At 29.6% G+C, this 17022-nt stretch overlaps 1 protein-coding gene across 1 annotated transcript; it reads right to left on the reverse strand.

Annotated features, from left to right (window-relative positions):
* Window positions 1–15221: 15221 nt before the first annotated feature.
* Window positions 15222–16090, reverse strand: LOC115891126 (succinate dehydrogenase assembly factor 2-A, mitochondrial-like). Its single transcript, XM_030911515.1, has 4 exons — window positions 15975–16090; window positions 15762–15907; window positions 15532–15645; window positions 15222–15474 (listed from the first exon to the last, which is right to left on the reverse strand). The coding sequence occupies exons 1-4, from the start codon at window positions 16002–16004 to the stop codon at window positions 15318–15320; spliced, it is 447 nt and encodes a 148-aa protein (XP_030767375.1). The 5' UTR covers window positions 16005–16090; the 3' UTR covers window positions 15222–15317.
* Window positions 16091–17022: the final 932 nt, after the last annotated feature.

Below are 17022 nucleotides of genomic sequence, written 5' to 3' on the forward strand. Positions count from 1 at the left end.
ACGAAAATTAACAACTCTTCAAACATAATCAAGATTAATAGAATTTTTACACAGTGTCCGATTTTTTTTACGTTCAAATTCCTGCCAAAAAATAATCGTTTTTTTAACTCTGGTTGTTTTGTTCTGGAATAATCAGACGATAAACATAACTGAACGTCTAGTGCCAAGGAATGTGCCAGAGATTATAAACATTAAGCTTTTAAAACGCTCCGCCTGGCCAGATCATAGAAAAAAATAGGAGAATCTAAAAGAAAAATTATCGTTTAAAGTCGATTTAGCTTTTATAGATTCTCTAGTAGGTACTTAAAATCGTAATTGGGTTTATTTTAAAGTATTTGAAGCTAATATAATAACCAACGCCCATTTTGTTTTTCTTGAAATATTTTTTTAATGTGAATCAAAAATTTTATTCTCGGTAATTATCACACAGAGCATTAAAAAGTTTGAAATACTTTAAATACAATTTTTTTTATTTTTTAATATTTTTTTTAAAAAAGGCTTAAAAATTATAATTTTTTTTTATTTATTAATATATCTTAAACTATCGAAACATATATTTAGGATTATGTAAAGCGATCTAAAAAGAAACCAAAAATGCAATAATATACAAGATGTTCCATTTAAAAAAATATAATATATATATAATATATAAAATAATATATAATATATATAAAAAAAAAAAATATATGGAGACCCTTTTCTATAGGAGATAGACAAAAACTAATATCGGTGTCTGGAGCTCAATTTTTGTCAAAAACATGATGGTGAAAACCGCATATCGATATCTGTTACCGTTTCGGAGTTACGGGGTGTTTTTCAAAAATATGCGTTTTTAACAAATCGCTTAACTTTTTCCTATGGAAAATTTTCTATTTTTATGGAAACATTTCCAAAGCACCTTTTTACTTAGAATTTAATGGTTTAAGTATACTTTTTTTAAAATTAATAATTTAAGAGTTATCAACAGAAAATTTGATTTTTTATATGGGACACCCTGTATATTTTTAATTTATTGAAAAGAATTTAAAATTACCTTTCCAAAAATATAACACACTCGATATTTTGCTCGATTCCTCTTCGAGATATAGAGTATATAAAAATTCGCCCCCTTTAAATAAGTAGGCTTTGAACGACACCTACTGTAATGCAAAAAAAAATCTAGCTGTGAGCATCAATTAAAACGAAAATAATATTTGCTATGAGAGGTGCAGAATTTTATAACAATTTAAAATATATTTAACCAACATCAACACATTTAAAATATATTTAATAACAATAAAAATAAATAGCAAACCAAGCATGAGATTTTGCTACAGGTGTTCGACATATCAACCGTCTTCTGTTATGGTCAGACGGGGCAGTTTTTGAACATTTCTCGCGGAATTTATTAACTCAGTGGGGGTGAAAGATACCCTCTCATAACTGCTAAGTATTTTTAATTCTGGTCTAGATTATACGGAAGAATAAGGAACCTTTATTCTTCCGCAAATATATCCATAGGATTGGATCCATGGGCACTAAGTCAGACGGCCTCGACGGCCAACGGCTGGGTTCTTGGTCAGCTATTCAATTATTCTTGAAATTGGCTGCAGAAATTTGCTGATAACTTCAGCGTTCAGAGGTGGTGCGTCGTCTTGCTGGAAAAATATGTTTTCGAGTTCCATTAAGGGCATATCATCAATGAGGGGTCCAAAGCCTACTAGTTAAAAGTGGCAAACTTTTAAAAAATCTGTATTTCGAAGGGGATTATAACAAAATATCAAGTGTGCTATATTTTTGGAAAGGTAATTTTAAATTCTTTTCAGCTAATTAAAAATATATAGGGTGTCCCATATAAAAAATCAAATTTTCTGTTGATAATTCTTAAATTATTAATTTTAAAAAAATTATACTTAAACCATTAAATTCTACGTAAAAAGGTGCTTTGGAAATGTTTGCATAAAAATACAACATTTTCCATAGCAAAAAAGTTACAGAGATTTGTTAAAAATGCACATTTTTGAAAAACACCCCGTAACTCCGAAACGGTAACAGATATCGATATGCGGTTTTCACCATCATGTTTTTGATAAAAATTGAGCTCCAGACACCGATATTAGTTTTCGTCTATCTCCTATAGAAAAGGGTGTTTCCCTTTAAAAGCGTCGAATTTGACCCACCCTGTACATGTAAATTTATGTAAAATAATAAATGCCGACAGACAACAAATAAATAATAAAAAGCATTCTATATTTATAGAGACGTATAATTATAGCTAATGCGACTTAACTAAAGTAACAAATCGAGTTAGCCACGCAATTTAAATGAAAAACCTTCTACCAATTAACCTGCATCAATCGAGACTTCGTTAATAACCAGGAAAATTCGAATTTTCTCGGTAATAGGCCCGTCAAAAACATATTCCGATGAAAATGTCCGTCTTCAAGTTCCACCAGCTTTGAATCGGAAGAGTTTATAATTAAACTTATAAGATTTGAAGAGAAATATACGAAATTGTATGTTGGAAGTGTAATATCCCAAATTGAGATCCTTCGGAATACTCAGTAGACATATATGTATACCGGGTGCGTCTCACAAGTGGCTCACCCCCAAAGGATAGTTCGATTCCTATCTTCCTGCACTGTCAGTTTTTTTACGTCATCTACTGACGAGTTGAAGTTGGCGCTAAAGATTTTAGACAGTGACAGTTATTTTTGCATTTGACGGACGAGCGCACAGTGCGTTGGAAGATACATTTAGCGGGACAAAAGCGTTTGGTTAGAAATAAGCCAAAAAATGTGTACTGATAAGAATAAATAGTAGACATTCCAATTGATACAAAAATGCATGAATATTCTTTGTATTTCGATACATTTTTATCAACCAAATTTGGTCGTTTTCTGCTCAGCAAGGCAGAGATCATACGAAAACAAAATATTTACAAATGCTTATACATTTTATTAGAAAGCCAAATTATGTTGAAGATTGCCAAAGGTATGTACTTTTCTACTGTATGTATATTATTTGTTAAAATCCTTCGTGCCTTTGTTCTGCAGATATCAAACTTACACTTTTTTTTCAAATATCGATATATTGAATGATGTAGATCTTTTGAGTTACCAATAGTTACCAACACAGGTAGTCGCAGTCACAGGGAGTTCAAGCTTAACAGGTGAATGCCCAAAAAGATTCATTTCAATCGGATAGTATAAAAACAAAACAACTCCATCAAAAGGCACTGAGTTTAAAAAATTGTCTTAGATACTTAATATATGAATTTACAATTACCGAGTGTTAAAATTAAAATTAAAATATCTATCTTATTTATTATTTTCAAAATAAAATATATTTTTTTAAAATAAATTATAGAGGGTGTCACAAGATTACAAATTAATTTAAAAATAACTGCTAAAGAGTTTTTTGATATCATAATTTTATGTATTTGGCAATAGTTTACAATACGGTTTTTGTGTGTCATGTACGAATAATATCATAGTTTTATTATCTTGTATTTATTTATTAATAAATTAAGTTGTTAATAAATAAATAAATTCAACCATATATTTGCTATATATTAGACCATTTGCTACGTTCTTAGATTTTAAGTCCCAAACATTGCTCTTGAGATTTTGTCCCGCTAGAATAACCATCCGCCGCACTGTGGAGCGCTGGTCAGCGCGTGACGTAGCATTCCACGGCGACTACGACAGCGGCGATTTGACGCGATCGAACAGTCCTTTAGAATATATACAGTCTTTGGCTCACCCCTATAACTTTTTTATTTAAAAAAAAGAAATTTGGTATGTGACATAAATTAGGATTAATTGATGTATTCAATTGTTTTGGGTCACTTAATTCCTGTTTCACCGGAAATGACTACAACTTTTGATTTTTAAATGGAACCCTCGGTATATTTCTACTTTATTTGATAGAAAATGACACCCTGAATAAAATGACATATCATAATGTCAACCTTTGAAATTTTCGAGTAGGGTTTATTTGAAATTGTAACATGCGGTTCATAACGACAATTTTATTTTAAATACCAAGTGTATGGTACCAAATTATTCGTAAAAACATGCTTTTTCCAAATATGCTAATGAGCCACCTTTTGTTCTAACATTAGACGATCAAATATATTTTTCCAAGGCTCCTTGATTAAACATATTTTTAACACAGCCACTCCAGATTGAAATTTAAAATACGATTTTTTTATAAGAAAAAGTTACAAAACTTGACATATGATATGTCATTCTACTCAGCGTGTCATTTTATAGCGAATAAAGTAGAAATATATCGAGGGTGCCGTTTAAAAACCAGAAGTTGTAGTCATTTCCGGTGAAACAGGAAATGACCAAAAACAATTGAATACGTCAATCAATCCTAATTTATGTCATATACTAACATACCGAATTTCGTTTTTTTAACTGAAAAAATAAAAAAGTTATAGGGGTGTTTTTTGGGCCAATACACTTGCGCTAGCGAAATAGAATTAATTGACTTAATTTATTGATATTTTATTATAATATTCCTATCAAGCAGTATAGCAATAACGACCACGTTGTATTATTACGGTGACGTAACGAGTGTGAAACCTGTAGAGAACCCACTCCTAACCAGAAAGGACAACCATGTATGGAAACAACGGAAAACCAAGCTGAACCAACGTGGGCACACATATTAATAAAATTATAGTCAAACTAATAACAAAACGTAGAACTATACGTAACGATATCATAGATGAATATTTGTTACTGGTTATACCAGAGTTTTTCATGCAACTTATTGGTCCGTTAAAAGCTTTTTTAAAAAAAAAACTTATTTTTAGCCCTATTTTTATGATTTATTTAGCGAACTGTATACAGGGTTGTTCACCACATACGACACGGAGTATTGTAGCTAAACGATGAGATTTTTACAAATTGTAAGTTTTGGGTTCGATGAAGGACTATTAGAGGTACAATTTAAAAATAATTTTACAAGATACAGAGTGTCCCAAATAAGTAAAAAATATCAAAGTTGTATTTTTTTAAATGGAACACCCTGTATATTATTACATTTTTAGTTTCTACGATTAAAATAAAGGTAAATTTGATTAAGGTTTATTATACTTAAACCTTACCGTTTTTGAAATATTTTCAATTTTTTGAAATTGCAGTAAAAATTTTAAGGCTTCATTTCTCCAAGGGTATCAAAGTTTTTAATACTAAATATTTACTGAAGTTTATTTACTGATCAGTTATTGTGTTGCAATAATAAAAATAATACTTTACGTTACGTTTAATTTAAATGGAACACCCTGTATATTTTACGAGAATCAGATGCACAATTTAATTGTCTATCAAATTATATTATACCATTTTTTACCTATCTCATTAAGTTTCAGTAGAAAATGCATTCTCTTGTAATTTAGAACTTATTTATCAATATACCCATGGACTATTGACATTTTAAATTATTTTTAAAGATGTACCAAATTTTTAAAGAGTACAGATACTAATATTGTCGATATAATTCGTTTATTTCATTAAAAAATAAAAAAAACTGTTTAAATATTTGTTAAAGAGGACCAATTAATATGATTCCAGTATTCAAACTACATTAACTGACTGTTTGCATTGATTAATAATAATTGCTCCAAATACTAAAAAACTGAATTTTGTATGGGCATTAGACAGTGTGATAAAAAGTAACACCTTAAAAATGATATTTCATTTTTTAATAAATGCTTATTTATAACAACAGAGACTTTAATTTATAACTTATTATTATATTGATTTCTGACTCAAATCCACATTTATTTATAATAATTTATTAACGAACACAATTAAGTATGTAATTAATTAGTATATGGGGCGGAAATAATGGTGTTATATTTAATTAATGGTATACTTTTATAAAGATTTAAATAGTTTTCTTTTTGCATACAAATGGGCTAGTAATATTATCGTTTTGCTAAAAACGATAATATTACTAGTCTGTACATTTTGTACATTTGTTGCTTTAAAAACAATCTAAAATGTCAATATTCCATGGATATATTGATAAATGAGGTCTAAATTATAAGAAAATGCATTTTCTACTAAAACTTGAAGGGATAGGTAAAAAATGGTATAATGCAATTTGATAGACAATTTAATTGTGCATCTGATTCTCCTAAAATATACAGGGCATTCTATTTAAATTAAAGAAGTTGTTGCCGTTTGAAGTTAATAATTATTTAAAGTAAATTTTTAGACACTCTCTATAAAGTAGTATTATTTTTATTATTGCAACACAATAACTGATCAATAAATAAACTTCATTAAATATTTAGTATTAAAAACATTGATACCCTTGGAGAAATAAAGCTTTAAAATTTTTACTGCAATTTCACAAAATTGAAAATATTTCAAAAACGTAATGTTTAAGTATAATAAACCTTAATCAAATTTACCTTTATTTTAATCGTAGAAACTAAAAATGTAATAATATACAGGCTGTTCCATTTAAAAAAATATAACTTTGATATTTTTTATTTATTTGGGACACTCTGTATCTTGTAAAAATATTTTTAAATTGTAGCTCTAATAGTCCTTCAACGAACCCCAAACTTACAATTTGTAAAAATCTCATCGTTTAGCTACAATACTCCGTGTCGTATGTGGTGAACAACCCTGTATAAAATACATATATCTATTGTAATTTATAAACTCAGTATTTTATAAACATTAGTATTTGGCTTATTACACAGGGTTAATCGAAGGGTTGTTTTTTACCTTAAATTTAAAACACCCTGTGCCATAAGTTCGTGAGTAAATTTTCCAAAAACTTTATTTTTCGATCAGAACCATATGTCTCCGGAGCATTTTGCTTTTTGGATCACGCCACTAAAAATTTGAAATTTTTTTAATTACCATTCATTTTTGATGTTATTTTTTAATATGGCGAGATGGCTATGACCAAAACCAAAAACAAAAAACACTACTGTAAATCGTTACTTATTTACTAATTCTTCGCGAACATCTCCAACGAAAAAAACGCTAGTGAGATAAATCAAAAAACAAACCATCGAGAAAGGATGCACCTTGATGGCAAAGTAGTTTTTAAATTCCTTATTGTGTTAAACTACTCTACAGGGTGTTTCAAACTTTGACAGAAAAAATATCAACATTTTATTCTCCCTCGTATAGTAGCCATCTCAAAAAATAATTCGATTTAAATATAAAAAAACTACTTTAAGAAATTAAAAAAAATGCACGAAACGCGTGAGAAAGCTACCTTAATTTGTCATTCTTTTATATGCGCATACAAATTTTTTGAAAGTTCTTAATAATCGTAGTCTCATAAATTTATTTTAAAGCTATATTTTCACGGCAATTTTATGGCGTTTTTGACATTGAAATTATGTTTGCAGTGTACCAATATACCGTGCGTTTTCTTTTCGGGCGGCATAACGAATACCAGACCAAGGTTTAGTGCCTATTTATGGCGATCTGACCCAATATCAACAGCCAGAAAAGATTTCGCCAAAAAATTATGCCTCCGCACTCAAAAAATACAACTTTCTTTTATTCTTGTTACAATCAAGTTGATTTTCAAACATTTGTAAGCTATTTTTTTATTATATGTTTTAAAAATTTAAATTAGACGTAGATAAGAATAAATCAAAGAACATTTTCAGTAGTTAAAGGGCTCCTAAATTTTAAACGGTTTCGCAGATATAAAAAAACGGCGTCAGCGATGGCTATGAATTAAAGATCGCTGTCATTTTATATGTAAAATTATATGGGAAATGTCATCGATCGTCATTTCTAAGAAAGTTCAAAGAGCTATAAATAAAATTGAACGAAAAAAAATTGTGCAATGGGGAGGGTTACCCTTTCGAACATGTAGAGCATTTATTTTGTAGAAGTTGATTTGTTTATAATAACTAAGATTAATATAGTCTATAAAATGAATAACTTTGAATTTTGACCGTTATTTCTTACCGACACGGCAAATATAAAATCCCTCTATCAAAAAAGTTACTGATATTCTTTAAATTGAGTGCCTGAACGAATCATATAGGTAACTCTTTTTACTTTCGTGAAATAGAAAAGGAAAATAATAAAACAAGTGACAGTTCTTCCTCTTCTTGCAAAAATCAACGCGAAATGTCATAATTGACAAAAGTAAAATGTCATCAGCCTTTGACATTTCTATATCAGACCAATGCCGTCTCTAATAGAACAGCCTTAGAGCGAGATTGATGATGTCACGCTAGTTAGATACCACGGATTAATAAATATGTTGTAGAATACACGGAAAACATAATTATTCCTCGTATTTTTGGTTTGTATTTTAAAAATGATATAGTTTAGATGAATTATACATAATATACAGTTAATAAATACAATATATATACCTATTTATAGTAATAAATACTTTGGCAAATAAACTATGAACCATACAAATGCATCAAATGTTTTACAATATACAAATAATGAATAGGTACATAAGATAATGGGTAAAATGTAAAATATATTTTAAATTTTGGGGTTTGAAAATCGATCTAATTTAACAAAAAACATTCAATATCTACTAATAGTGATGTATTATTAATTTGCATTCACAAAATTTATATGTATATTTTGTAAGCATCAATGTTCGAAAAATTTTATTTGCAAATAATTCAATATCATAGAAAAAAAGGCGTCAGCGATGGCTATGAAATGAAGATCGCTGTCATTTTATATTACAGTTGAGGGTTGGAACCTTTGGTGTTACACAGCAAAATAAAAACACTAAATCACCACAATACACCAAAACACTTTTACTTTTACACTGGACGCGCGTTTCGCTAATCATGTTAGCATCATCAGCAGATGATTATAAACTCAAAATAAACTCATTTTATATGTAAAATTATTCTAAATTATTTTATTTTCTTGGGATTTAGGTTCGGGAAAAACGCTGATTAAGTTTTCATTTGGTTTTTCATTATTTTTTTTTGGTTTAAAAAAAAAACGTTATAGCTAACGTTTGTAGCCTTCATCAGTGTTGTGTCATATGAAAAAAATAGTGTCGAATATAATCCCAAAAATTATATATACGAGGAATAATTGTTTTCCATGTATTCTACAACATAATTAATCCGTAGTATCTAACTAGCGTGACGTCAGAAATCTCGCTCCGAGGCTGTTCTATTAAAGACGGTATTGCAGCAGCATGGCCCGCAAGTTGCTAACCTAATAAAATTAACACTAGAAAAGCCCGCGGGAGCTGTCAAATTCAAAGTTATTCGTTTCACAGACTATATTATGCATTTCATTAGATCGCACACTGAGAATTTCAAATTCAAAATAGAAAAAGTTAAAAATAATATCTTTAAATTTCGGTGAACTGGATATTATTATTTATTTGAATCTTGCAATGGGCCCAATTTTCCTTATTCAATGTTAATTAGCGCTGATCAATATTGTTGCGATGAATTTAATCATATTAAATAATTTAAAAAACCAGAGTCGCACTTGAAATTATTTTAAATAATAATTAAATAGTTTTGTTGTTGTTAAGGTACCCACCACCTCTGTACCTCACAAATTATCGGCTAATTTTAAAATCTAAAAATACTATCAGATAGCCCTAATAAAGTGGCTATGAGCATCCCAAAGCGGTGGGGGGGGGGGGGTCAGTAATTTTATTATTTGCATTTCTTATATAATAAAATTAAAATAAACAAATAGTTTACAGGACGGATTGGAAATAAAAATGCGAAATTTACCGAATTTTTCAAATTTACCTTGATTTTTATTGAACTCAAAAATATACACACATTTTTTTTTATTCTAAACTGTGAATTAATAAAAAAGATAAAACCATTTTTACTTAATAAAGGGTATAGCCTCCTCTACTGTTCATTACAGCCCTACATCGTCTCTCCATGCTCCTGATCAGGTTGTCGATCTCTTCTTGAGGTACAGCCTGCCACGCTGCATTCACGGCCCGAAGTAGATCCCTACGAGTTTCACGAGGCATACGCATTCCCAAAATTCTTCTTTGGACCGCGTCCCATACGTGCTCGATGAGGTTGAGGTCAGGAGATTGTGCCGGCCAGGGTAAGATGTTTAATTGATGAGCATTGATAAACTCACTTACCACTCTGGCTGTATGAGGCCGTGCATTGTCATGCATGAAAATGAAGTTTCTCCCAAAATCATTAGCATAGGTCATAGGTAACAGGACAGGCTCAAGAATTAAATCACGATATGTGATTCCTGTTAGAAACCTTTCAAGAAAAACGAGATCGGTTTTTCGGCCTAACTGGACTCCTCCCAAGACCATAACTGTTCCACCTTGATAAGGGTGCACTTCCTGAACATGATCTAACCGAATAAGATTTCCCGGTTCTCTCCATACCCTAAGTCTTTTCGAATCCGGATGAATTCCAAAGCGTGACTCATCCGTGAAGAGAACATTGGCCCATTGTTCATTCGACCACTGAACATGATCTTGAGCCCACAAATATCGTACTTCTCGATTTCCTCTCGTTAAGGGTTGAGCTCTCCAGGGGCGTCTACTTCTTAAGTTGACCTCTCTTAATCTATTGTGAACAGTGTCAGGACTAACGGTTACATTATGTGTTTCCTGGAGAATTAAACTAAGCTCTGGTGCTGTAAGAGTCGGTCGGCGTCGATCATTTAATTGTAAAAAATGATCTTCCTGAGGGGTAGTAATGCGATGTCGCCCTGTGTGCCTTTCTGCAACATCACCACTTTCACGGTAGCGTGCACTTAATCGCGATATTACACCTTGCCTTGTATTTAATGCTCTAGCTACGTTGATTTGGCGCATTCCAGCTTCGAGCATACCCATGGCCCTTAGCATTTCGTCTCTGTTAAGATGTCTACGCTCCATAATGTAGTTTAATACTAAACAGAGTTATTTGAATGAATTCTGGCCAGTTATCATAAAAAACATAGCCAGTACAGGTTAAATTCGAACAATTGATGCTAGGTGCTTTTTATACATTTGACAAAAAATGCACAAACACTTCTGCAAATATCCCAAATTTAGAAATAACTAGTGTGACTACTTCGTTTCAATCGAAGTAGAAAGAATCGGCCTACAAATATGTGGTTGTTTATTCAAAACATTTATTTTTAACTTTAATAAAATGATATTCCTAGATTTTTCCGGTGTGAGTACTATAAGGGTACTATGCAATACAGAACGAGAAATGATCATTTTAATACAAATTTTGTGGCAGTGTTTATTAATTTTTAATTTATTTAGTTTATTATTGTTGTTTTATAGTATGTTTTACTACGTTATGACATAGTGCACACACAATTTTTTTTGTATCTTTGTCAATGACGGTATTATATGGCCACCCTGTATGTAAGAAAAAAGCCCAAAATAACTTCTTAAGACTGGTATATAGGTATTCTTAGATACTGTTTTATAAATAAATCCCTTTCTAAAGAGTAAGAGACCACTGCCAGTAAGAAACAGACCGTCTGGTATGCGTAGGTTCATTAAAAGACATACGGAATCGAGACAAACTTGGCCGCGCTACATATTTTACCATATCCGTTGACTCCCATTAAGGCAATTTTCAATCATAGACCCATAGATCAATCTAGAACAATGATCGACGACGAAAACATTCGCGTAGGAAGTCAGAGTATGCGTTCTAAAAATGGCCAATCGATTCAAATAGCCTTTTATATAGAGAAAATTTAATATAGTGTGACTCATTTATATTATTCGACGTTAAAAATAGGTTGGATCTCTTAAAAACCCTGTCGAATCGGCAGTGACTCATTAGAGTTTTCTAAAACAACGTGAACAATTCGATAACAAGATTGAAAACGCTTCTAAAGTTTCTCTCCTATACAGGGGGAGAGCTTTGTATATTTTGTTGGATTTCCTATAGAAATATTATCCCGTAATTTTTGAATTTTTGAAATTAAAACACTTGACTTTAGAGGAGACAATAAAGGAAGAGATATATTATCTCTCTATTATACAGGGTGGTCCAAACTGTGTTCCGGAAACAACTTCGGCAGCATATTCTGCACATAAAAATAAATAAAAAAGCTCGTATAAATGTATGTTATAAAATGCTTACTTTCGGAGGTACAGGGTGTAGAAGTTTCATTTTTATTTCGATTTTTTTCCAAATAATTTCTGAAGTAACGTCAATATTCAGATAAAAATTGGTGTGTGGGAGTTTTTTGACATGATAAATTTGATTTTGATGTCAATATGACTCCTACTTGTAGAGGGCGCCACCTGCATATTTTTTAACTGGTTTTAAGAGTAATAACTTCTCGTCGATACCTGTATTAACTCAGTGAGTAAAAAAATATACATTTACGACGTTTTTTACGTAAAAAAGGTCTCTTGGTAAAAATCGCTACGAATAATGGTTCTCGAGATATTTGGACTCGAAATTATCAATACCTGTCATCATATTGACATAAATTATTAAACATGTTGACTAAATAGTTATTACACTGAAATCGTAAATTTGAAACGTTTTTGTGCCAAAAGTTCAACAGAAACTGTTTTATCATCATTTTTTCGAAGAAAAATGTATGATTAATTTAAAAAAAAATAAAAAATCGAAATAAAAAATGAAACTTCTACACTGCAACCAAAACCCTACCCATGTATGATGAGTTACAACTCAAGAAACTTGGAAACAATTTAATAATTACAAATAGGAAATCTGATACTATGGTTTTTCAAGACCCTGAGCCACCCTGTATACAGAAGCCATAAACACAAATGTATTAAATCAAATTTTTGAGCCCTAAAAATAGACTTGGCACCAGGCGAAATATGATTAAACGCCTTAATTAATCAATATTTATTAAAATCCTATTATCTAGCAATATAACCAGACTTAAATATATTTAAAAAACAAAAATGGACTCTTTTTGACTTAAAAAATACAGTTTTCAAGAATTAATGGCATTTCTTTTAGTTTTCCAAACAAAATAAATGTGGAATTCACATCCTGGCGTCTACATTATACAGAGAAGATCTATTTATAAACTTTCATAACATCTGACTACAAAAATAACTGCATGCGCTGCTTAGTCTTGTCAGGCTTGAAAATTCTGACTATATTTTATTACATCCATGTCGAAAATCACTATAAATAATCTTTATTTTGAAAAAAAAGATTTATTACAATATACAGGGTTGTTCACCACATACGACACGGAGTATTGTAGCTAAACGATGAGATTTTTACAAATTGTAAGTTTGGGGTTCGTTGAAGGACTATTAGAGCTACAATTTAAAAATATTTTTACAAGATACAGAGTGTCCCAAATAAATAAAAAATATCAAAGTTGTATTTTTTTAAATGGAACACCCTGTGTATTATTACATTCTTAGTTTCTACGATTAAAATAAAGGTAAATTTGATTAAGGTTTATTATACTTAAACCTTACCGTTTTTGAAATATTTTCAATTTTGTGAAATTGCAGTAAAAATTTTAAAGCTTCATTTCTCCAAGGGTATCAATGTTTTTAATACTAAATATTTAATGAAGTTTATTTATTGATTAGTTATTGTGTTGGAATAATAAAAATAATACTACCTTATACAGAGTGTCTAAAAATTTATTTTAAATAATTATTAGCTTCAAACGGCAATAACTTCTTTAATTTAAATGGAATGCCTGTATATTTTAGAAGAATCAGATGCACAATTAAATTGTCTATCAAATTGTATTATACCATTTTTTACCTATCCCTTTAAGTTTTCGTAGAAAATGCATTTTCTTATAATTTAGACCTCATTTATCAATATATCCATGGAATATTGTCATTTTAGATTGTTTTTAAAGCAACAAATGTATAAAATGTACAGACTATAATATTATCGTTTTGCTAAAATTGCTAGCCCATTTGTATGCAAAAAGAAAACTATTTAAATCTTTATAAAAGAGAATACCATTAATTAAATATAACACCATTATTTCCACCCATATACTAATTAATTACATACTTAATTGTGTTCGTTAATAAATTATTATAAATAAATGTGGATTTGAGTCAGAAATCAATATAATAATAAGTTATCAAATTAAAGTCTCTGTTGTTATAAATAAGCATTTATTAAAATATGAAATATCATTTTTAAGGTGTTACTTTTTATCACACTGTCTAATACCCATACAAAATTCAGTTTTTTAGTATTTGGAGCAATTATTATTAATCAACGCAAACAGTCAGTTAATGTAGTTTGAATACTGGAATCATATTAATTGATCCTCTTTAGCAAATATTTAAACAGTTTTTTTTATTTTTTAATGAAATAAACGAATTATATCGACAATATTAGTATCTGTACTCTTTAAAAATTTGGTACATTTTTAAAAATAATCTAAAATGTCAATAGTCCATGGGTATATTGATAAATAAGTTCTAAATTACAAGAAAATGCATTTTCTACGGAAACTTAAAGAGATAGGTAAAAAATGGTATAATATTATTTGATAGACAATTAAATTGTGCATCTGATTCTCGTAAAATATACAGGGCGTTCCATTTAAATTAAACAAGTTATTGCCATTTGAAGCTAATAATTATTTAAAATAAATTTTTAGACACTCTGTATAAGGTAGTATTATTTTTATTATTGCAACACAATAACTGATCAATAAATAAACTTCAGTAATTATTTAGCATTAAAAACTTTGATACCTTTGAAGAAATGAAGCCTTAAAATTTTTACTGCAATTTCACAAAATTGAAAATATTTCAAAAACGGTAAGGTTTAAGTATCATAAACCTTAATCAAATTTACCTTTATTTTAATCGTGGAAACTAAAATGTAATAATATACAGGGTGTTCCATTTAAAAAAATACAACTTTGATATTTTTTACTTATTTGGGACACTCTGTATCTTGTAAAATTATTTTTAAATTGTACCTCTAATAGTCCTTCATCGAACCCAAAACTTACAATTTGTAAAAATCTCATCGTTTAGCTACAATACTCCGTGTCGTATGTGGTGAACAACCCTGTATACACATTATTTATAAATAAAGAAAGATTGAAGAAACCAATAAAACACTTAGCAAGATGCATTTAAGATAATGAGAACAGTATGATAAAAAAAACGGCGTCTAGTTGGCTTCGAAATGACAATCGCTGACATTCTCCTATATAATTTTACATTTAAATAACAGCAGTCTTCCATTTCCAAGCCACTTTTATAAAATAATGTTGAAATAATATTAAAAAAAAACAGAAAACTGCAACAATATATCTATTAATTTAATAAATAACAATTAATTCAGTCTATATACGAGGTACTACATAAAATAAAATACTTTTAATGTAGTTTATTCACAAATCAGGTTGTCTAATACGTGATTCCTTGTTTAAGTTCTTACAATGCAACTTCAATAATTTCATTATTTCAGTATTATACTCTTCCGGAATCTCTTTCACTTCTGAAGCCCAATAAAAAATGTCCCAGTCGTTTGAAGGTCCGTTTATAAGCCTAGAAACATTTTTTAGTAATTCAAGCATTAAAGAACTCTGAGTTATAGATTTTTACTTGTCATATAGATCGACCTGAGTGGGTGTGAATGTATGTAAATATTTTGCAACAAACGTGCTGAGTAAAAGATCATTTTCCAGCATTCCTCGTTTTCTAGATTGATATATTAGCCTAGAAAACACAAAAAGTGTGTTAAAAAGTGTATTTGAATGTTGTAAATGTGATATAAAACAAAACATTGTAAAATACTGAAGCCTTATAAAAAAAATAAAAGGATATATTCATGCCTGGCTTTTCTCTGTTCTAAATCCTCTCCTTCGCGAGATATAGGTCTAGGAATGGTAAACACAGGATCTTCAGGAGGATCTATCATATCCGAACTGCTCAATCTACTAAAACTTTGGAGTATCCCAGGTTTACTTCTGAGTTGCCTCTAAAATAGAACATCAAATAGGACTTGTAGGATACTAATTTTAATCTTGTTATTATGGAATTTTTACCGTGACATTCAGTATTTTTGAAGAAATCATTTTAATTTTGAAATGTTAAAATATTTTGACAAATATAGTGTTCTAACCTAAATAAAAAGAAATGAATGGTGCTAGTGACATCTTGCAGAAGAAACTGGAAATTTGCGAAATAAATATATTTTCCTAGCGCATTCGCCAGTTTTCTTTGAAAAACGTTACTGGCATGGCGCTATAATGTACATTTTTAAAATGTCGCGTTTTTTAATGAATAAAAATTTAATTTTATGTACATTAATTACAATTGAATAAAGCGTGATTGATTAGCAAAACGTATACAACGTCTATTATAGGATATAAATAAAGATTTCGTAACTGCCCAAAAGAAAATAATGATTAAAATAAATTTGGGTAATAACAATATCTGATACTGAAAATATAGATTACGCTAAATAAGTTCTTGGTAAATATTATAAATATTCCTCTATTGATGATGTTTTGTGGTTAAGGTTAAGAACTATTGTGGTAATTTTATTGTTATTCAGAAGAAAACCATAAATATATAGCAAGGGATAGATATATGTTGCACGGTCTATAAAAACTCTTCAGAGTATACTGGGTGGACCTGTATTCCAATTTTCTTTTTGCAATATTTGGCTGAAAGTTCTTGAGTAGTCATCAGTGATTGAAAATATACTTGAATGTTAAAATTGTAGTTTAAAAAGCTCTCTATATTTTTTCAATCAGATCATTTACCATAAAATTTGCATTGCAAAATACTCTCTTGTTATAATCTGAATTGTTTTTAAAATATGAATATTGTTATAATGGATTATCAACACTTATACAGGGTAAGTTTTGCGCTTTTTATAAACCAACAAAGATACATAGAAAATAGAATAGACTTATGTCTTGCTTGTGAGTCTTAACTAAGTGCGAATATTTTCTGGGCTGGTAGATCTCAAAAAAAGAAACATATTTTCTCTTTGCCGTTTTTCAAATAAGTCCAAAATAACCGAGTTATTTTAATTTAAAAATTAAAAAAATAAATTTTTGCTTAAATTTTGAGAAGCACTGGAAC

The sequence above is a fragment of the Sitophilus oryzae genome, unplaced genomic scaffold (genome assembly GCF_002938485.1).
Source record: "Sitophilus oryzae breed Bouriz unplaced genomic scaffold, Soryzae_2.0 scaffold_966_pilon_pilon, whole genome shotgun sequence".
Lineage (NCBI taxonomy): Eukaryota > Metazoa > Arthropoda > Insecta > Coleoptera > Curculionidae > Sitophilus > Sitophilus oryzae.

Bases quoted from the DNA above. Each gene is read 5' to 3' on its own strand.
- LOC115891126 (XM_030911515.1), bottom strand. From the start codon at position 16,004: ATGATTTCTTCAAAAATACTGAATGTCACG. The intron at 15,646-15,761 runs GCATGAATATAT...TGTGTTTTCTAG, and splicing joins TTAGAACAGAGAAAAGCCAG to GCTAATATATCAATCTAGAA. The intron at 15,475-15,531 runs GTAAAAATCTAT...AAATGTTTCTAG, and splicing joins CAGGTCGATCTATATGACAA to GCTTATAAACGGACCTTCAA.